The 17,779-nt window shown below is 40.9% G+C and overlaps 1 protein-coding gene across 9 annotated transcripts in view; it reads right to left on the bottom strand.

Annotated features, from left to right (window-relative positions):
• Positions 1–17,779, bottom strand: part of CUX1 (cut like homeobox 1) — a 264,508-nt gene that overhangs the window by 202,545 nt on the left and 44,184 nt on the right. For all 9 annotated transcript variants that reach the window (XM_030462583.1, XM_030462581.1, XM_030462584.1 and 6 more), the window contains exon 2: positions 12,480–12,590. In XM_030462583.1, coding sequence (XP_030318443.1) covers positions 12,480–12,590 — 111 coding nt within the window. The remainder of the gene's footprint in view (positions 1–12,479; positions 12,591–17,779) is intronic.

The raw sequence follows: 17,779 nt of genomic DNA on the forward strand, positions 1-17,779 counted from the left end.
ATGTGCCCCCATCCACTGGGGAAGATGCCCTCAAAGCACTAAGCTTGCTAATCTCCCCAGCAGAGGGAATTGCTATTAAAAATGCTGTTTAGACATGCAGGCTTCTGTGCATGTCTGCTACATGGGCTCATCAAACTCATTAAAACTAGCTTTAAGTCCCAGGCTTGGGAGTGTAATCCCTTTAAGAAACCTGCAGACTAGGCTAAGAGAATAAAGATATGGTAGTTACTGAACTGAAAGATGTCACAGCCCTGCTCACCCTGCCATCAGCATGCATAAAAATCCACCTCAGTGCCAGTCTTCCCACACTGCTTGCTTCAGACACTGAATTTAAACAAGACAGAGGAGTAGATCTCTTTGGGAACTACACACAAACTTTGTGTCTTTTACTTCCAGAGGCAGAAGATGGGTGATGCCTGCAGCAGCACCAACCCTGAAGTGCCTCCTGATGTCACCCATACTACATAAAGGTAAAAGTTTTCTTCAGGCTGGCACAAGGACAAACTTAAATGACCATCCATAATGGAATAACGGAAGATGGATTGTGTGAGCACTTCCTGTGGGCAGCAGCAGCATTTGGATAGGTAAGGTGAGCCCTCATGCTATGCCACAATGCACAGTTTTGTAAAAATCTTCCACCAGGAGCTACAAAATACTGTGCCAGAGCTCTGCATTTGGACAGTCCCAATAACTGGCCCTTACCACACCTGCACATCTGTGTAACACTTGGTAGAGGTTTCCTCCTGCTTCAGAGCTGTTATGGCTCATGAGGTGACAAAGAGGCTGTGAGGAGGGAAAGGTGGTGCAAAGTCACCAGCATCTCATTTACAGAGATACAAAAGCAAAAGCTGTAATGTGAAAAGGCTGCAAATGCAGGAGTTGTAGACAGAGGTCCTCTGCACAGGGCAGCCCTCAGCAGTAGTTTGCCTTAGGGGATTTGGGTCAAGAAATGGTGGTGTAGGGATGTTTGCAGTAACTCCAGGTCCTGATTAGAGTTTAGAAGTGCAAACTGCTGTGCAAAGCTGCATCTTCTGAGCTGATCACCAACTGAAGGAATGCAGGAAAAAGCCATGGCATGAACTGGAGCTGTCTGATAGTGGTTTTTGAGGCAAACCTACCAGGATGGCTCTTCAAAATACCACTAGGAGGCTTAATACAAGGATTCCCAGTACAGTGACTACACAAAATGTAAAAACATGAAATTAGGCAGTTCCCTATGGGGTCAAAGCAGTAAAACTGACTCTGATTAAGCTGCATTACCAGACAGAAGCAGGATCTCAATAATTTACAGCCAGAGACAGGATCATGTCCATTAGCATTAGTGTCTATGGATATACACTTCCTTTTTTTCCACATCTTTAAGGCCTCTGAGACCACGTCTGGGTCTCTGTCTTTCCCTTCCTGCCTCTCAAGAACCCTTGAAGTAAAACCTCTTCCCTCCATGTGGAGGAGCAGCCTTCTTTGCATCCCCTGCCCCCCCACATGGTAGGTAACAAGGCAAGATAATTTTATGTCAATCTGGACACATAAATGCTCTCTGATGGTATCTAGAGCACAAAACTCAGGATTATTTTTTAAAAGTTATAAGGCTGGACATGATCCAAACTGCAGTTTCAAAAGTATCTGTATTTTCCCACGTCCATTTTTGAAAGAAATCATGCCAAGTTCCTCCTCTTGCTTACCCAAATTACAGAGGCTGAGGTATTCTTCAGATTATGGGTACAGCAAAATCTAAACATGAAACACAACAAGCACTGGGTTTGCAGGAACAGAGGGAAGGTTTTTCTTTACTGTGTCCCCAGTTTTGGGGGGCACAAAGAAGATCCCTGCACTGGTTCCAGTGCTGAGTCACAGGAGATGAAGATGCCATCTCTTGGGGTGAACTGTGAACATCTTTTTCTCTTTTCCTTTTCTCTCCAGGCTTTTACGTGAACACAAGGGTAACAAGCTGCCAGCCACCTCTCCAGCTGAGCAGCACCAACCACCCAAGAGGTGTGTGCATGATTTTGTATATATAAAGCTTGTAAAGTGCTTTGGGAAGCTGCAGGATAAAAAGGACTATCTAAAAGCAAGATATTATTATTATTAAACCAGTGATCTGACAAGAAGAGACAGCTTTTCAAATCTGTACAACAGCTTGAGCTGAAGAGATCTGGGAGTCCAATTTGAAAAAATAATAATTTGAAGTGAATTTGAGGATTAGAAGTGGCAGCTCTTTTGTGGATTCTCCATGGCAGGTAAATTTAGTAGGCTACTTTAATTTTGCATCGTTTTAACTCCTGGCAATGTCCTGTGCATTGAATCTGACAGAGAGACAGAGTGTTTGAAGCTGTCATGGCTACATTTTAGTCTCCCAATTTTACAATCAGTGTTTGAATCTGCTGCTACGAGTCAGGGTAGAGAGATCAGAGGCTTATCAAAGAGGCATCCATTTCAAAGACAAGCAGCAGCTTTGACTTCATTCCTTCAACACTTAAAATTCCTGAAAAAGATGATGAGCATCCCACAACACAGGTATGAAGGAAATCTATCAGCTGTAGACCTATTTCATTATTAATTTTTTTAAGGATCTATTTTGGTCTCATGTAAAATGAGTGTGTTTAGCAGAGATAATCCTCTCAACAGCTGAGCTTAATATATGCTTTTTCCTGTAACTGAAAGTACATTTTAAACTGGCTTATTGCTTTATCAACCATTAATTGAACAACTACTTCAACCAGTTACCTGATTTGTATATTTTTTAAAACTATTTTACTAAAAAATGTCTTCTCTTTCCTAACAAAACAGCACTTCATCTCTTTATTGCTGCCCTTATTTTAACTGCAGGGATGAGCCAAGTGCACTGTGGGCAATGTGTTGTTTGCAGGAAGACAGCAAAGGCTTAAAGGCATCTCACCCCCAGGCAGTGCTGCATGGCTGCTGTCTGCTGTTGTCCACCTTCAGTTCTTGACTTTAAACCCAGTTTCAGCATTCACATGACTATAACATTACCCATCTCATCAGCATCCCTCCTGTCAAGTCCAGGTTCAGGCTGGTGCTGGAACCTGCTCTGTGCTGTCAGATGTCCCCACAGAGGACACAGCACAGTGAGAGGACCAGAACTGGAAGTAATAATGCCAAAACAGGATTAACTTTTACTGTTGTTCTTCATTTCAAGCTAGCAAATTGTTCTGCCTGCATCTCTAACAGAGAAGAGAAATGCATTTCAAGAATCTGAGAGTTCTTCTCCCTTTCCTCCTCACAGAAGCAGCAGCAGACTTGCCCACACACACTCTCCATGCTCAAAACCTTCACATGCCTCGACAGCAGGAATGGATTGCTGCAAAGTGTCAGAGGAATGTGCAAGTCTGAGCTCTGCCCAGTGCCTTGCCAAGCCTGCACCCAGAGCAATGGGTAGGATGTCAGGATAGCCAAGTGACTGAAGTGTTCTGATGGTCACTGCAGTTATTTCAGATGCCCTGGCTCCTGCCAACCTGCTGCAGGTGATGGCAGCCCCAAGCCTACCTCCAGCTTCTTGTTTCACTAAAAACCCAATGCTTCTGAGTTGGCCACTCCAGTTCTTTCTTCAGCAGCTCATCAGCAGGAGTCAGAGGCAAAGGGGCTAATCAGCAACAGGTTAATTTGCCTGATGAAGCCTTCAGAGAGCTGTGCATTTCCAACTGGCAGTCCAGCACAGTCCCCTAAGCTCTTCTCAGCCAGACAGCTTGAAAGGAAGTCGCAGGCTTCTGACAGCCAAGGGTGGTAGCCAGGGAACACATTAAGCTGCATTTGAAACCCATGGTCATACCAGCAGACTTAGCAAAGCTGCACTGCAGGTGTAGACATGTCCTAAAGTGCACTGAAAGTGCTGAAGAGTTCAGCTCCTCGGAGTTCAAATCACTTCTGACAAACAGGACTGAGAAGTCTTAACACATTCCGGCGTTTTTAAAAAGCACTCCCAGCACTATCTGGCCCTAAAGGAAAGCTTTGGTTTAAAATGAGCTTTTACAAGTCCAGAATAAGTCTCTCTCCTCACAGAGCAGCTCATTTGTCACCATTCAGGCTATACACAAGAATGTATTTTGTGATATCCTGCCCATTAGAAGATCCCCAATACTCTCCCACCTCCAACAAACCAACTGCTGAACCCAACATGCACCTCAGGATACTTTAAAGCACAGCTATTACAGGTAAGGAAAAAAATTACATTTAGCAAACCACTAAAACTAGAAGTTATTACAAGATGCAGAGATGCTGTATCTACAGTAGCCAGTTCAACAAACTGGATTGGTTTTATGTACCAACTGGAGCAGATTATATTTTTCATTGCTTGCTGTATTTCAGAAAATCACAAGATAAAAAAAACATTTTTTAGGCAGAAGAGCCTGAGCTCAGGCTGCTCCTTAGCAGCTTCAGTCTGCTTCAGAAGAGCAGTAAGCAATGAACTGATGTTCCAAGCACAGGGGTCTGCATAACCTGGTATAGCTCCTGTGTTGGACAAACATCTCAGACCAGCCCAGCAAAGGCATAAAGCTGATTTCCAACCCCATCTTCACTGCTGAACACTGGGCACTGGGACACTGCTTCCAAGAACTTCCTTCTTAAAAAGTCAGTCTCTGTTCAACAGATAAATAACCACCTCTGTACTTATAAAAAAAATGCAGAAATACAGCCATAAATAAGCATTAGTGCTTAAAAAATTGTGAAACCACAATTTTATGGCTTTAAACAGATTCAAGGTGCAATCATGAATGGCAGCAATACATTTCAGATGAAAGCTTTCAAGCAGATGAGAAACAGTTACAGGAGTTGGACCCTGAGTATCTACAATTGCATTAAATTATTCCATCTGCAAGTCCATTAAAAAATGTTAATGGTTTTGTATGGCTTTTATATTTATTGGGTGGGTTTATTCCTATGTGAGTCATACATATTTATGACCAAGGTCCAGAAAATGGTTATTAATAAAACTTATTTTATTTGCATACTGTCTTGATGCTGGCCTAAATATTTACAACTGAACTATAAAATAAAAAGAATAATCAAAAATTATAAATAGCAGCAGGGATACATCACAACTTCTTGCACTTTATCACTATTTTTGTGTTTTGGTTTTGTTTTTTCAAAACAAAAAAAATACAACCTGGTAAACCCATTTCTTCAGTCAAGTCTAAAAAGCTTTCATTCTTTCAAAGCTTTAAAGCATAATTTGTGTTGAGGAACTAAGAGAAGATACAAAGTTAAAGCAAGACAGTTTTTTATAATTAAGAAAATACATGTATTTCTACACATAATAATGAACAGTAACAAAAGCTCAGTATTAAAATAGGTCCACTGAATCCCTGGAATTGTGCCTGCCAACTAAAACACCTACCATGAATTTAGTAATGGGTTATGCAAACATAAATTACTAGGCCAGACATTTTAAAAGGAAAAAAAGTTGATTTATTGTCACATTGGAGACACGGCAGGATAGAAGCACAATTTCATTTTTCCATATATTCATCAACACTGCAAATGTGTTAATGCAAAAAGAATTCTAAAACAAAAATGGCTCTCAACTGCTTTAATTCTCATAAGCCATTTAATTTACTTTAAAATGGTTACCAGGAAGCCTCCTTTTTCTTTTTTTTTTTTTGGTTTGGTTTAAGGAAGCTCCACATACTAAACATTTCTGGAAGAAAATAGATTTTAAGAGCATTTTACAAACACTTCTCCTCCTAAAAATTTACCTAAAGACTTCAAAGAAAGTTGACTACAAAAGACCAGTCCTGCAGAAAGTTGGGCTATTTTGGGTCCTTTTTTTAATAGGAGAGCTTACAGCAGTCAATGTGCTTGCAGTAAATTACTCTTAATGCACACTTATTTAAAGTACAACCACTCTTCAGGAGGAAGGATGGCAAATGCCAAGTAAGATCAAGTTTTTTCCTTCAAGTTTCACCCTTGAAAACCTTCTCCTCTTTCAGTCCTCCCCTCCTCAGCCTTCCCCCTCCCCAGTCCCTTGCTCTGGCCAACTTCCAAATGGGTCAATGTAGAAAAGTTCAAGCAAAGGCAAGTACAACTTGAGAGAAACAAACTATTTGCTTTGCATTGTTTCCTCCTTAGTGACAACAGAAATTCACAGTAGCATCGAATGTTTAACAAGAGAGATTAATCTGTAAATATTTGCTTACAAGTGGGTCCCTTTGTAAACCACAGTAATGCCAAAAATATTCCTTTCTCCTTTTCTGCAATGGAAAATACAGCACCCTTGACACAACTGAAATCCAATACCTGCAACTGATGTTGCTAGAAGAAAAACACATTCTTCAACTGTCAAGCATGTTTGGCCAGAAAATGCTCAAATAGAATAAATCTAAATGACTAGGAGCAAGTGACTTCAGAGCAATTAATTTCTTCACCTATTCAACACGTTGAGTTGAATCAGATGTGTTTCCCTCTCAAATACTTTTGGAACTCTTGAATGAAGAAGTAATCACCCATTTATTTTCAGCTTTATAAAAATACCCTTGAAGTAAATCTGTTGCAGGAAATCAATTTAAGGATTTTTTTTTTAATGGAGACAAAGATAGTCATCCTAAGAGTCTCAGCTCATGTGGTTTCAGAAAAATTATTCTAAATAAGCTTCTCTGCTTAGTAACATGTGCTGTGCCATCACTACTTCAACATTTGGGTTTTTCCTATATTTCAGACCTCTACAAATGCTTCTGTCCAGCTACAGTTACCCATGACATCCTGCATACCAAGAATCCCCAGGACCTTCTTAAGCCCTCAACAGAAATTCTGTAGGTTCTGTAGGCTCTGGGGGTGCCAGTGGCCAATGTGCAGAAAAATGGAGGTCAGTTTTATGGGAACCCTAGAAAAGGACAATTCTCTTATTGTTCCTTCCCTTCCACTAAAGTGAAAAAGCAGCAAGAGAACATATTGGAGAAAAGCATGTCAGAAACACTGATGTTTTTCCTGTTAACAATTAGAATATGTTAAAGTCAAATATGTTTTAAATAATGACAAGAAAATTATTGAGGACTCATGAATAAGGGACCTCCAGGATAAGGTCTGATCTGATTTAACTGACTCCACAAGACTAGTTTTACATTATATTTTAATATATGGAGCCATATAATGTTATTTTCCTGCAAAATGTTACATTGAATTAATAAACTATCACTTCATTTAGCTTTTGAAATACCAAGCCCATGTAGTACAAGCTATCATAAGCATTATTCACCATGCAAACAGAACCTCTGCAGAAAAGTTATATTCAATAAAAACATCAACAGGAAAGACATGGCACCTACATAGCATTATCCTGTAGGAGAGACATTAATCTTTGTTCCAAACCTGAAAGATAAGTCATCCTTCTCTGTTCTCACAATTTTGTTTACTATAGAAGGAAACTGTGATGATGTTTTAGCCAAGGAGAGTATCCCATGCATTTAGCCTTCTGCAGAGTTTTTAAATATATGAAGATTCTGAAAATTGCAACAGATTCTTTGTGAACAAGCTGCTTAACTGTAGATTCATTTCTTCTTAACAAAAATGTCCTAAAATCTCCATTTCAAAGTCATGGGAAGAGAGAAGGAAGGAAGAACTTAGGCAGCATTTCTCTTTCTCATCTTTTTCCTGAAATATTTTTTCAGTAATAAGCCAGGAAGTTCTTAGAAAGATGGTAATTTTTTTATTCCCTACCATGCACCAGACACTTACCATTTACAAACTGTATCAGCTGCATTTAGTTGTATTATGCTGTTTTACATACATAGGTTATCTATGTTTTTCCATACTCAGAACCCAAAATTAACAGGATTCCCTCCCATGGGTTCCTGGCAAAGGGGAGGAAGGAACATTCACACACTATGTGCAGTCAGGCACACTGGGAAAAACAACAAAAAAAAATTAGAAAGAAAAGGGACAAGAACAACCCAGCTCTAGATGGCAGCAAATCAATATTTACCCCTTCAGACACAGTGAGAGCTTCAACTTCAAACAGACTTGATATTTTCAGAAGCTTTTTGAGGCATGATTTTGTTTCCACTTGGTTACACAGGCTGGACCAAAGCTGACTGTGCAAAGTTGTTGGGAAAGAAGCACAATTCACTGCTGACATGCAGAAAGAGACTCTTCTCATTTCAAGGACTAATTCAGCTTTCAACCAGCAGAATTAATATTCCTTTTTCTAAGCTTGATTAGATTACCTTCTGCTGAAGATGCAGGATAAATCAATGGAATGATCCAGAAACACTGGAGATTAAGAATTTCAGAATTTAAAATTTTTCAAAATTGAGCCCTTGCACACTAACTATGTTCATTCCTTCAGTTAGTTATGACCAACAATTACAATGTTGGGAGGTTTCATACTGCCAAAGAAACAAACAAAAAAGATCTTCAAAATGCACATTATCCTAGAATATAAACTAGGAAGAAAAGAAATACTTTTGTAACAAAAAATTCCACGGATTCACCTCTCTCTCTCTCTCTCTTTTGCAGCAGTGGCACTACAGAAATTACACCAAGCAGGATGGGGACAATGCAACAGCTCAGGTACCAAGAGATACATGGTGCAAATACACTGAAAGCAGCTGCACCAATTTCTGTTCTCACACTCACACAGGAGCTCAGGGCAACAACTGGATGGCCCTCAGTGGCAGCATCACTGTTCCACTGCACAACTTCTATTTCTTTATCAAAGTGCCTGAGGTCAGGAAGCAGCCCCAGTGACTCAGTCAGTGTTAAGATCTGCTTTTCATATGCTCACTGATTTTGTTTTCTGGCACCTTCCAGTATTCCATTTGCTAAGACATTTTATAGCTGTTTATTTGAGAACATACTCATGTTGCTGGATGTTTAAAGGTCCTCCCATGTCCTTCCATAACTTTGCTGATGTGTCTTTTTTTTTTTTTTTAATAATTTTCTTTACAAAACACAGATGTCACTTTGAGCATCTCAAGGTGATCTTGACTTTCTAAATCTCACCAACAGAGAACATTTGCAACCCAGAAACAGTAAAGGGCAAGAACAGTGAGGAAGAGGGGCATGCAAACACTTGCTCATTCACACCAGGACTGGCCTATGAGGACATGATGCATGACCAAGAATTTCACCAGTGGTTAAAACACTTGAAAAGCATTACAGTGAGTCACAACAGTTCTGGAATTATCACTCTAACAAAATAATCATCTGATGCAGGGTGGCAATTCACATGACATATTCTGAGATGTCTTCCAAGGAAGAGAGACATAAATTGGTGTTTCAGTCTCTTGACCAATCCCAGCCTTCTGTAGCAGCTACTCAGAATGAAAGAAATTGAGACTGAGAATGCCCCAAAATGTCTGTGAGCAGCAGGTCTGATATAACCTCTTAAAACATGAGGAGGTAAAGACTATTTTTGGAATAATAAGAATTAAGAAACTTTCCAAAAGTTTCTGCATGTAACAACCACTGGATTTTCTGTTCTCATAAGGCTCCCAAACATGAGATATTTCTTCCCAGAGCTGTCCCCCACTATGCCAAGTCATAAATAGCATTTTAACATTTTTAAATACCAAAAGCCCTATAGTCCTTGCTGTACAAAATTAAAATATTGTATTTCTTTTGCCTTCATTTTAAGAATTTGCAAGGAAGGCAGAAATGACCCAAACAGTTTTGTCACACATCTTAAAGTAAGAAAGAAGCAGAAGTATAGATATCCTCAACTTCACTAGTAATTTTTTTTTAAAATCCTTTTCTGTTGCACAGCAGATTGCTTGCAGCAGACATTATGGAAAGTCTAGAGGACACCCCAGACAGCAGTGGATAGGAAAGTCATGGCAATTGACACTTCTGTCCTGATTTATGGTGAAACTGGCTACAGCAGAGGAAAAGAGATGCTGGAACAGGCTAAACCACTACTGCACTGACAGGGATGTGTTCAGCATGAAAAAGAAAACGGAAAATGGAATTCAGAAGAAACAAAAATGTTACATTTGACACAATTCCATCTTTGTGACTCTGTGGGTTTTTTAATAAGAAAGATGCATGCAAGGTAGTCTTCTAGGACAGAACTCTTTTTTTGTCATTAAAAAGAGCCTGTTTCTTGTTTTAGTAACACACATGTATCAGTTTGGGAATGCCAGTGGCTCACTGTGTTTCCAGTCCACCCCAAGGATGTTTTCACCGTATTGGGGAGGCTGCCAACAAAGTTGCAGTTCTGGAGAAATTCAGGTCAAGCCTTCTAATTTTCACATTTCTTCTCAAAGCTTTGACAGTCTGGGAATCATCCACTGAATTCCCTTCTTCTGGGGGAGTGCAGAGAACAGCTGAAGGTGAACGTATAGTACAAAAACTTAAACTTTTATGTGAAGAGGAGGAGTGGTGAAGTTTTCCAGCCAGGACAGCTGGACACTGCCTCACTCACCCCTGTTTTGCCTCTTCCACACCCAACATCTGTGACACCAAGTGACACCAAGCTCCTTGGGCAAGAAAGGGTGGCTTTATCAGACCCTCTACATCTGAGCTCCCTTCTCCATGTCTCCTGGAGCAGTAACTGCACATCCAGACTGCTATATTTGGCTATTATTACAGCTTGGACACTTTCTTCTAATTCTTTGATTCCATTCTCATTGTTTAATTCTGTCAGACAAAGTAGAAGCAGAGTTAGGTTGTGTTGCTGTTCAGAACCAAAGCTGCAGAAAGAACATGACAGCAGAGAAGAGAGAGAAAAAGAATGTAAAAAAATCCATGGAAGCTTCTAAAGGAATGTGGCCTCACAGGAGTCCCAGGACACAAGATCAGGATGTAAAATCCAGCACAGATCCAAATTTCCCCCAAACACTGGGGATATTCAGAGCCACTGTTTTGAACCTAATCCCTGAATGAATAAAGCACTTTCCATACAATGTTTTGGAAGAGAATAGAGGCTACAGAATTATATTTTATAAAATCATACTTTAAAGCTTAGCATCAAATAATTTAACTTCCCTGTCTTGCTTACTGGAGAGAACTAATTGGTTATAATTTCCACATTATATCTTTGAAGTAACTATAGAGAGTGTGTAATTTTCCTCTGCACATCAACTCCCACTGAATTCCCCAGGCTCTCTCACAATGCACTTAGAAGTGCAGCGTTCAGGTTTCTGGGGTCTCCCCCCCACAGTAACCTTCTGCTCCATAAAAATAAAATTGGCCAAAAGAAATCCTCCTGAAGCAAATCTGTAAACATGGTATCAGCCAGGAGCTGGCAGCTATAGCCACGTTCTGAAGAATCTGTCGTTTCCTTCCATGAAAAAAGGAAGGTGGCAGGAAACTCAAGTAAGCTTCATAGCAAGCAATTTAAAAACGTGGCCCCAGAAACCTATTTATTTTCTGGATTTTGTACAATTTCCTAAATCCTCCACGTATACTTTGACTTCTCTCCTTCCTCCTTTTCATCCCTTTCTCCAGAAGGAATTAACCCATTCCTCATGTTGTCACTCTCCATGTTCTTTTACTCCTTTTAAATAAATTCTGTCCCTTCAAAGCTGCAGTCCCTAAATTTTCTTTTTCACACAACAACTGATTTTTGTCCCACAAAGCCTTCTCTTCCAACATTCCCTCTCCAAGTCAGGCTCCTCCAGCATCTCTCCCTCGGTACCAACAGAAAGCAAAGCAGCATCTGCTCCTTAAGAAGCAGCAATAAATGTTAGAAAAGCTGCTTGCTGCTGCTGCTCTCCATGGAAGATCCTTGGAAGGAACCAATCCTTGTGTATCCCTTATCTGGAACAGGCTTGGAAAGCCCAGAACGTTCCTGGTGAACAGATTGCTGTTCCTGGGGAGGAAAAAACTCTGCAAACCAAACAGGGAAGCCCTGCACACTGCTATGCACTCATCAGCTGAGTTTAGATGTATTTTCATATAAAATGATGCAGACATGGGGACAGACACACACACACTGCACATGGAAGAGTTGAAATCCTCCCAGCTTCCTGCAGGCAATATTCACCTTTCTGAGCTTTGCATGGGTCCTGACACCATTCACACCCCAGCTGCTGCCTGAGTGGTGTTCTAAAGAGCTCAGCAATGACCTTGTTGCATTTCCAGTGAAATCAACAGCAAAACTTCGTTTGATTTTTTGATTAAAAAATGAACATCTTTGAAGTTATGCCCTTGATACAGATTTATTTAAGCACTGCAATGTCACTTTCTACATCCAAGTGCTAAGAGAGTCTGGATTAGTGAAGAATTTTTTCTGCAGTTCTCCAGGTTTTACATTATTATAAAATTGAGAGCAAGCCTGTTTGAAGGCTAATGTTCACACTTCCTCTAAAAACATCAATTCATATTTCATTATTTACAGAATGCAAAAACTGCCTGAAGAGAAAGCCAAAGATCAGCAGACTTAGTTAAAATGGTGGATTTAGCAATACAGAGAAGAAAATCGTGGCAACAAACCATTAGGAGGAAGAAAAACCCCAAACACTTAAGCAGACCTAATAAATGGCACTACTGCAAGAAACTCAACCAACTGCAATAGTTTTTCTCCTTACCTCTGGAGTGTTTTTCTTGAACTCACGACTTTGCTCAATAAGTTTTTTCCTAGACTGCTCACTTTCATCTTGCCTGTTAGCCAATATTGTTGCTGTGGTATCGAGCTCCCTCTGTAAAAAAAACACAAAACAAAAAGGAACCATAATAAGAGTTCTGCTTCTCACAGAAATAAAAATCAAAAGTCTTCTGTACCTCATGTCATATGGCTGGGCCACGGAGCAGTATGAACAAAGCACCAAGCATTCAGAAACTGGACCTCTTGAGTAACATCAAATGAAGCCTTACTGAAGCCTTACAACCTTTCTGATCCCATCTTGCAACTCAAAAGCATCCATGGCTTTCCCACATTACACAGGACAGCAGCAGTGGCAAACAGCACAAAACCTCCCAATAACTTCCAGACTCCAGTGAAGGTTACAGACCTTGGACATGTTAAGGCCAGGCTTATTTCCACCTGCCTGCTATTTAAAGATACTGGATTTCCCTTTTTTGAGTTACTCCATGAAAAAAAAAAAAAATTAACTCAAATACTGGTTAATCTTGCACTTCAGTCTAGGCTGGTTAAGTTTCAGTCACCCTTCATTTCAAATGACACAGTGTATATAATTCTACCCTGCCATTCCTATGCTCTTTTTCCATTTCAGTCTCCTAATTTGAATACCAAATTATCTTTTCCTCCTATTAAAATATTTTTCTTTACAATTATTTGCAGGTATCCTCACTTCCTCCCCAAAACACTTTTTTTTTTTTTTTTTAATCATCTGATGAATGCCAGATTATCTACCAACAGTTTCTGCTGGGCTGAATGAAGCACAGGTTCAGCCTTCAGCCCCCTGACCAACCTGGTCCAAGCACATTATTCCCATCCCAGTTTCTGTACTTGGTGCTGTGCTTCCAAATGTCACCACGACAGACTGAATGGGTCACTTAGCAGTGCACAAACCAACACAGCTCAATCTTCCTTGTCACTTTATTCTTTTTCTGCAGTATTTCCACAAAACATGAAATAAAGCCCTGAAGGCTAAACCCTTCACTCACACACCATTGCCCAAGTCACTTGGGGTTATAAGCAAGGAATCACCAGAGGAATTTGGCACTGTCTGCTCCCCTTACTCATCTGAAAGGAAAAGAAAAAACCTGATTATGAGAAAAAAGTTCACGAAAAGTGAGAATGTGCTAGAGGTCTTCTCTGTGGCACATCTTCATCACATCCCTCTGCCAACATGCATACAACAACCCCAATATGCTCCACCAGAAAACACTCCATGCTGCTGTAACTTGGTCATAACTCAAGGACCTTCAACAGACCAGACCCAAAACCCAAGCCTCAGACCCACTGATCGTTTTAAGTGCATATGCCCACTGAGCTGGTCACCAAGGAGGTCACATCTTGGCACCACCATGAGCAAAAAGCCCAGTAAAAGTCAAGCAGCCTCAGTCACTAGGTGGGTAGCATAAAAACTTCACTATACATTGGGTCCTATGTACTTCCCAGTGGAACTGGGCACCCAGTCCAGGGAAACAAAATGAGGAAGCTCAAGTTCTGCCTCTTCCTGCTGAGATGTTAGAGACAGCAACTGACAGGACACCTCCAGGACACCTGCTCTGACTCTGGTCCTACAAGTTTAAAAAGAGAACAGGATTAGCAGGGAGATACCAGTTTCTAGATGCTCTGTGCAAAAGCCTAATTCCAAATTCTAGCTACATTCTTGCATGGGTAAATCCTGTAATGCAGAGAGGCTCAGTGGATGTACCTGTGTGCTACATGAGCCTACAATTTGACCTCTGGAAGGGAGAAAAAAGAAGCCTTTTGCAGTTCCCAACTCTAAAGGATCAGGGTTTTTTTCCCCCCCTTTTGGTTTATTACCACAAAACTAAGAGTTTGTTGGGTTTTTTAAAATAAATATATGGACCACAGTTATCTTAATCCTTGGAAATAAGCTAAATATGACAAATGGATTTGAGGCTAGGCAGCATGCTGGAGCCAGTGACCTAGATATTGTCAGTGTAATGCTTCAAAACCCCTCAATTTCTAACTCTGAGGGAAAAACAGGGCAATATGTCCACCAGATCTTGGTTTGGAATTCTGTAACATATGTGAAATCTATTGCAGAAAAGTGGGAAATACTTAACAGTTGGATAAACCACATTTGAAATTCATCCCAGCTAAGTTTATGCAAGAAAAAAGAGCAACAGAAACCAATGTGGTTAAGCAGTACTATAAAGAGCAATATAACGGCTAAGCAGAAGGCTTTTAAAAAATATAAACAATCTGGTATGGCCAGCAACTTGGAAAACTATATTTAAAAAGGAAGCACACATTTAAAGCAAAGCAAAGCAAACACAACTCATGAAGCAGGAGGGAATTTCACTACACTGGAGAACCCAATATTTTGTTTTACGACATCGAGTGCTAGCAAGACACTTTACAAATGAAAACGTAGACTTTTAGAAGCCTATACTTCCAAGTTTAGAGCCAAGAAAGAAAAATAACATTAAAAAAGAACTCTTTTTTATTTTTTTTTTCTATTATGAAGAGTTGTGTAGCAAATGAGGAACAATCTTCTGGCCCTCACTGTGGCAGTGCCACAACACACATCCCATGGGCATCTTCCCCTTACTTTCAGAATTCCCTCTGGAACAGCTCTGATAATTTCTCCCTGCAAAACATTTCCTTCTGTGACATCCCAGGTCAGTCAGTAAGACCCAAATCAAAACTACTTTAAAAATCACTCATTTTTTCTTCCCTACTTGATCTCAACTGTGTTCAATGCAAGTGCTATTTATTCAAAGCAAACAACAGATACAGGATTACAACCCACGAGCATTAAAGGCAGACTTTTAGCACTTTTATGACTGTCTCTCATAAGATACCCCAATTTTTGTAAAAATTTAACATGGCCAATGCATTCTTTCTGAAGCCAAGCATGGATTAAGGAGCAAATAGTATTAACACTGACATTTCAAACCTGAGTACTGTGTAACACTCCAAAGTACAGATGCTTCCCAAGCCTTGAAACCACTGTCAATGGGTATTAAGATGTCACACTGTACAAAAAGAAAAACTGGAGAGTCTTTCAGAGCCTAACAAAAACAGGAGGCCAAGTCTCACTATCATTCTCCACACCTCTGAAAGCAAAGTTCCCATGGAAAGCTAACAGAAACCAGAGCTCAAAGATGTTGCAGTGGTGACCTGAGAAACCTGGAAGCTTTAATTCCCCTGATTCAAAACTGGCTAATAAGTTTTCTGGCCAAAAATAGCCACCACTCAATCACTCCTGCAAAATGTGAGTCACTACCTGGAGCACATTTTGAGAGAGAAGAAGAGAAACCATTATCATTCCCTCTGCCCCAAAGTCCCATCGATTTAGGGCAGACACAGGTCACCCTATTTAAGCCATAGATAACTACAGAACTGTCCCCAGGGTGTCTACTTTGACCCATTTCAACAAATTTATTGGGGGTGGCAGGGAGGCAGTGGGAAGAGTGCAGGAGTCATTAAAAGCAGTCCTCAGAAAACAAACATTAAAAGCTTTCTTTCATTCAGTATATATATATATAAAAAATCATCTAAACCTAGGAAGGTCAATCTGCCATCCACTGTAACAACAGTCAACTTGAGAGTTTGTCTTCCTCTAATGCAAGGATTTCAGCCACTGCCAAGCTCCCCAGGAGCCATCATCTCCCTGCTCACTCCAGTGGGGTCACAGCTGTGCATGGAGCCAGCCCAGGAAAGCAAACCTGCCCAAACCAAACCAAACCAAACCCCACTGCTCCCCTCCTGCCTTCTGCTGCCCCACATCAGCATCCTGCTCAGGCCTCCCCAGGGTGTTGATCCATTGCAGCAAGGAGGTGGGAAAACACAGCTGGAGAGAGCTGGGCTGGTGGAATCCCCCTTTTTCAGTACCAAGCTGCAATTTGAGGTTGACCCCAATTAATTACAAAACCCCAGCCCCGTTGCAGGCAGGCTTCAGGGTTGTTTTCTGTTAGGGCTGACATGTCTGTTCCTACAAGATGCATCGCTTGATAATAACCGGGCCAGCAGGTCTGCATTGCTCTGACAACTGATGGGGTCAGCACATTGATGTCTTCCTTCCCTTCTTATAATAGGAAGGACCCTCTTATAAAGCCCTTCTGCTTCCCCAAACCCTGCAAGTGGCTGGATGGGATCTCTCAAAGTTGGATCCCATGGGCTCCACAAAAACTGCTGCCTGAGACATATGTTTTGGGGCTGTTTTATTTTATTTGTGAAGTCTCTGTTATCCAAGCCAAAAGGTGGAAGAAAATGAGACTCCTGGCTACTCACTCCTGGCCTCCTTCACTTAGGTGAGTGAACCTGGACTAAAAAGAATTTGTGTGAAAAGCAAAGCCAGGGGCAAGAAGTAGACTTCAAGGACCCTGCAGAAGGAAACAGAATAAGCAGAAAGGATACCTTGGAATTACCAATTTGGGAGCACAATGGTGGAAAAGGTGCACGTGACTGTGACAAGGAGGGAAGAGAGAAAACAGCAAAATCAGACTCCACCTCTGGTCTCAAGAGGTGACAGAAGCTTTGCAGGTCCCTGTCCCCTCCCAGCAGTGAGCAATGGACCCTGAGCAAAGCTGCCTTAGGAGGAGGCTGTTGAGGATGGACACTCCATAGCCACAGCCAGGCTTCCTTTTCCCTCAAACAGTACAAACCAGTGTTCACCTGAGCTCTGCCCACCTTGGGTTCATCCCTCAGCTCTCACTGGTTCCCTGCTCTGCCTACCCTTACCCAGGCTGATGGCTGCACTTCAGACTCCCATTTCTACCACCTATGGCCACAGCCCCAACAAGGGCATTTCAGGACCCAAGAAACCAACACCCTTCAGCATCCTGTTCTCCCCAAAAAGCTGCTTTAACATAATTTATCATAACTAGAACTCAGTCTGCTTAGAATGACTATTCCTGTGTTTCAAATGGAAAAAAAGCTTTAATAATCATCTGCAAATACTGCAATGTAACTGTATCCAAAATTTTTCTTATTCTCCCATTTTAAAATGCTTAATCCCTGCTGAGTTTACCACAAACCCCTCACACTGGAAAAAGAACCATATATCACAGCTTTAAGACAGACTGACTTTTCTCTGGGAGACTTCTAGTCAGGGACATGATGTCTGGACTATGCTTCCAAACGCCTTTAGCATGGCTGCAGATGTCAACAGCACATTTTCACCATAAGTTTCAGTTCACTTCTTACAAGGACACAAATCACAACTGCACGTACATTAGGAATTTTCTACCAGTAAATGTGGTGCCAACCATTTCCCCCCAAATC

The sequence above is a fragment of the Calypte anna genome, chromosome 19 (assembly GCF_003957555.1).
Source record: "Calypte anna isolate BGI_N300 chromosome 19, bCalAnn1_v1.p, whole genome shotgun sequence".
Classification (NCBI taxonomy): domain Eukaryota; kingdom Metazoa; phylum Chordata; class Aves; order Apodiformes; family Trochilidae; genus Calypte; species Calypte anna.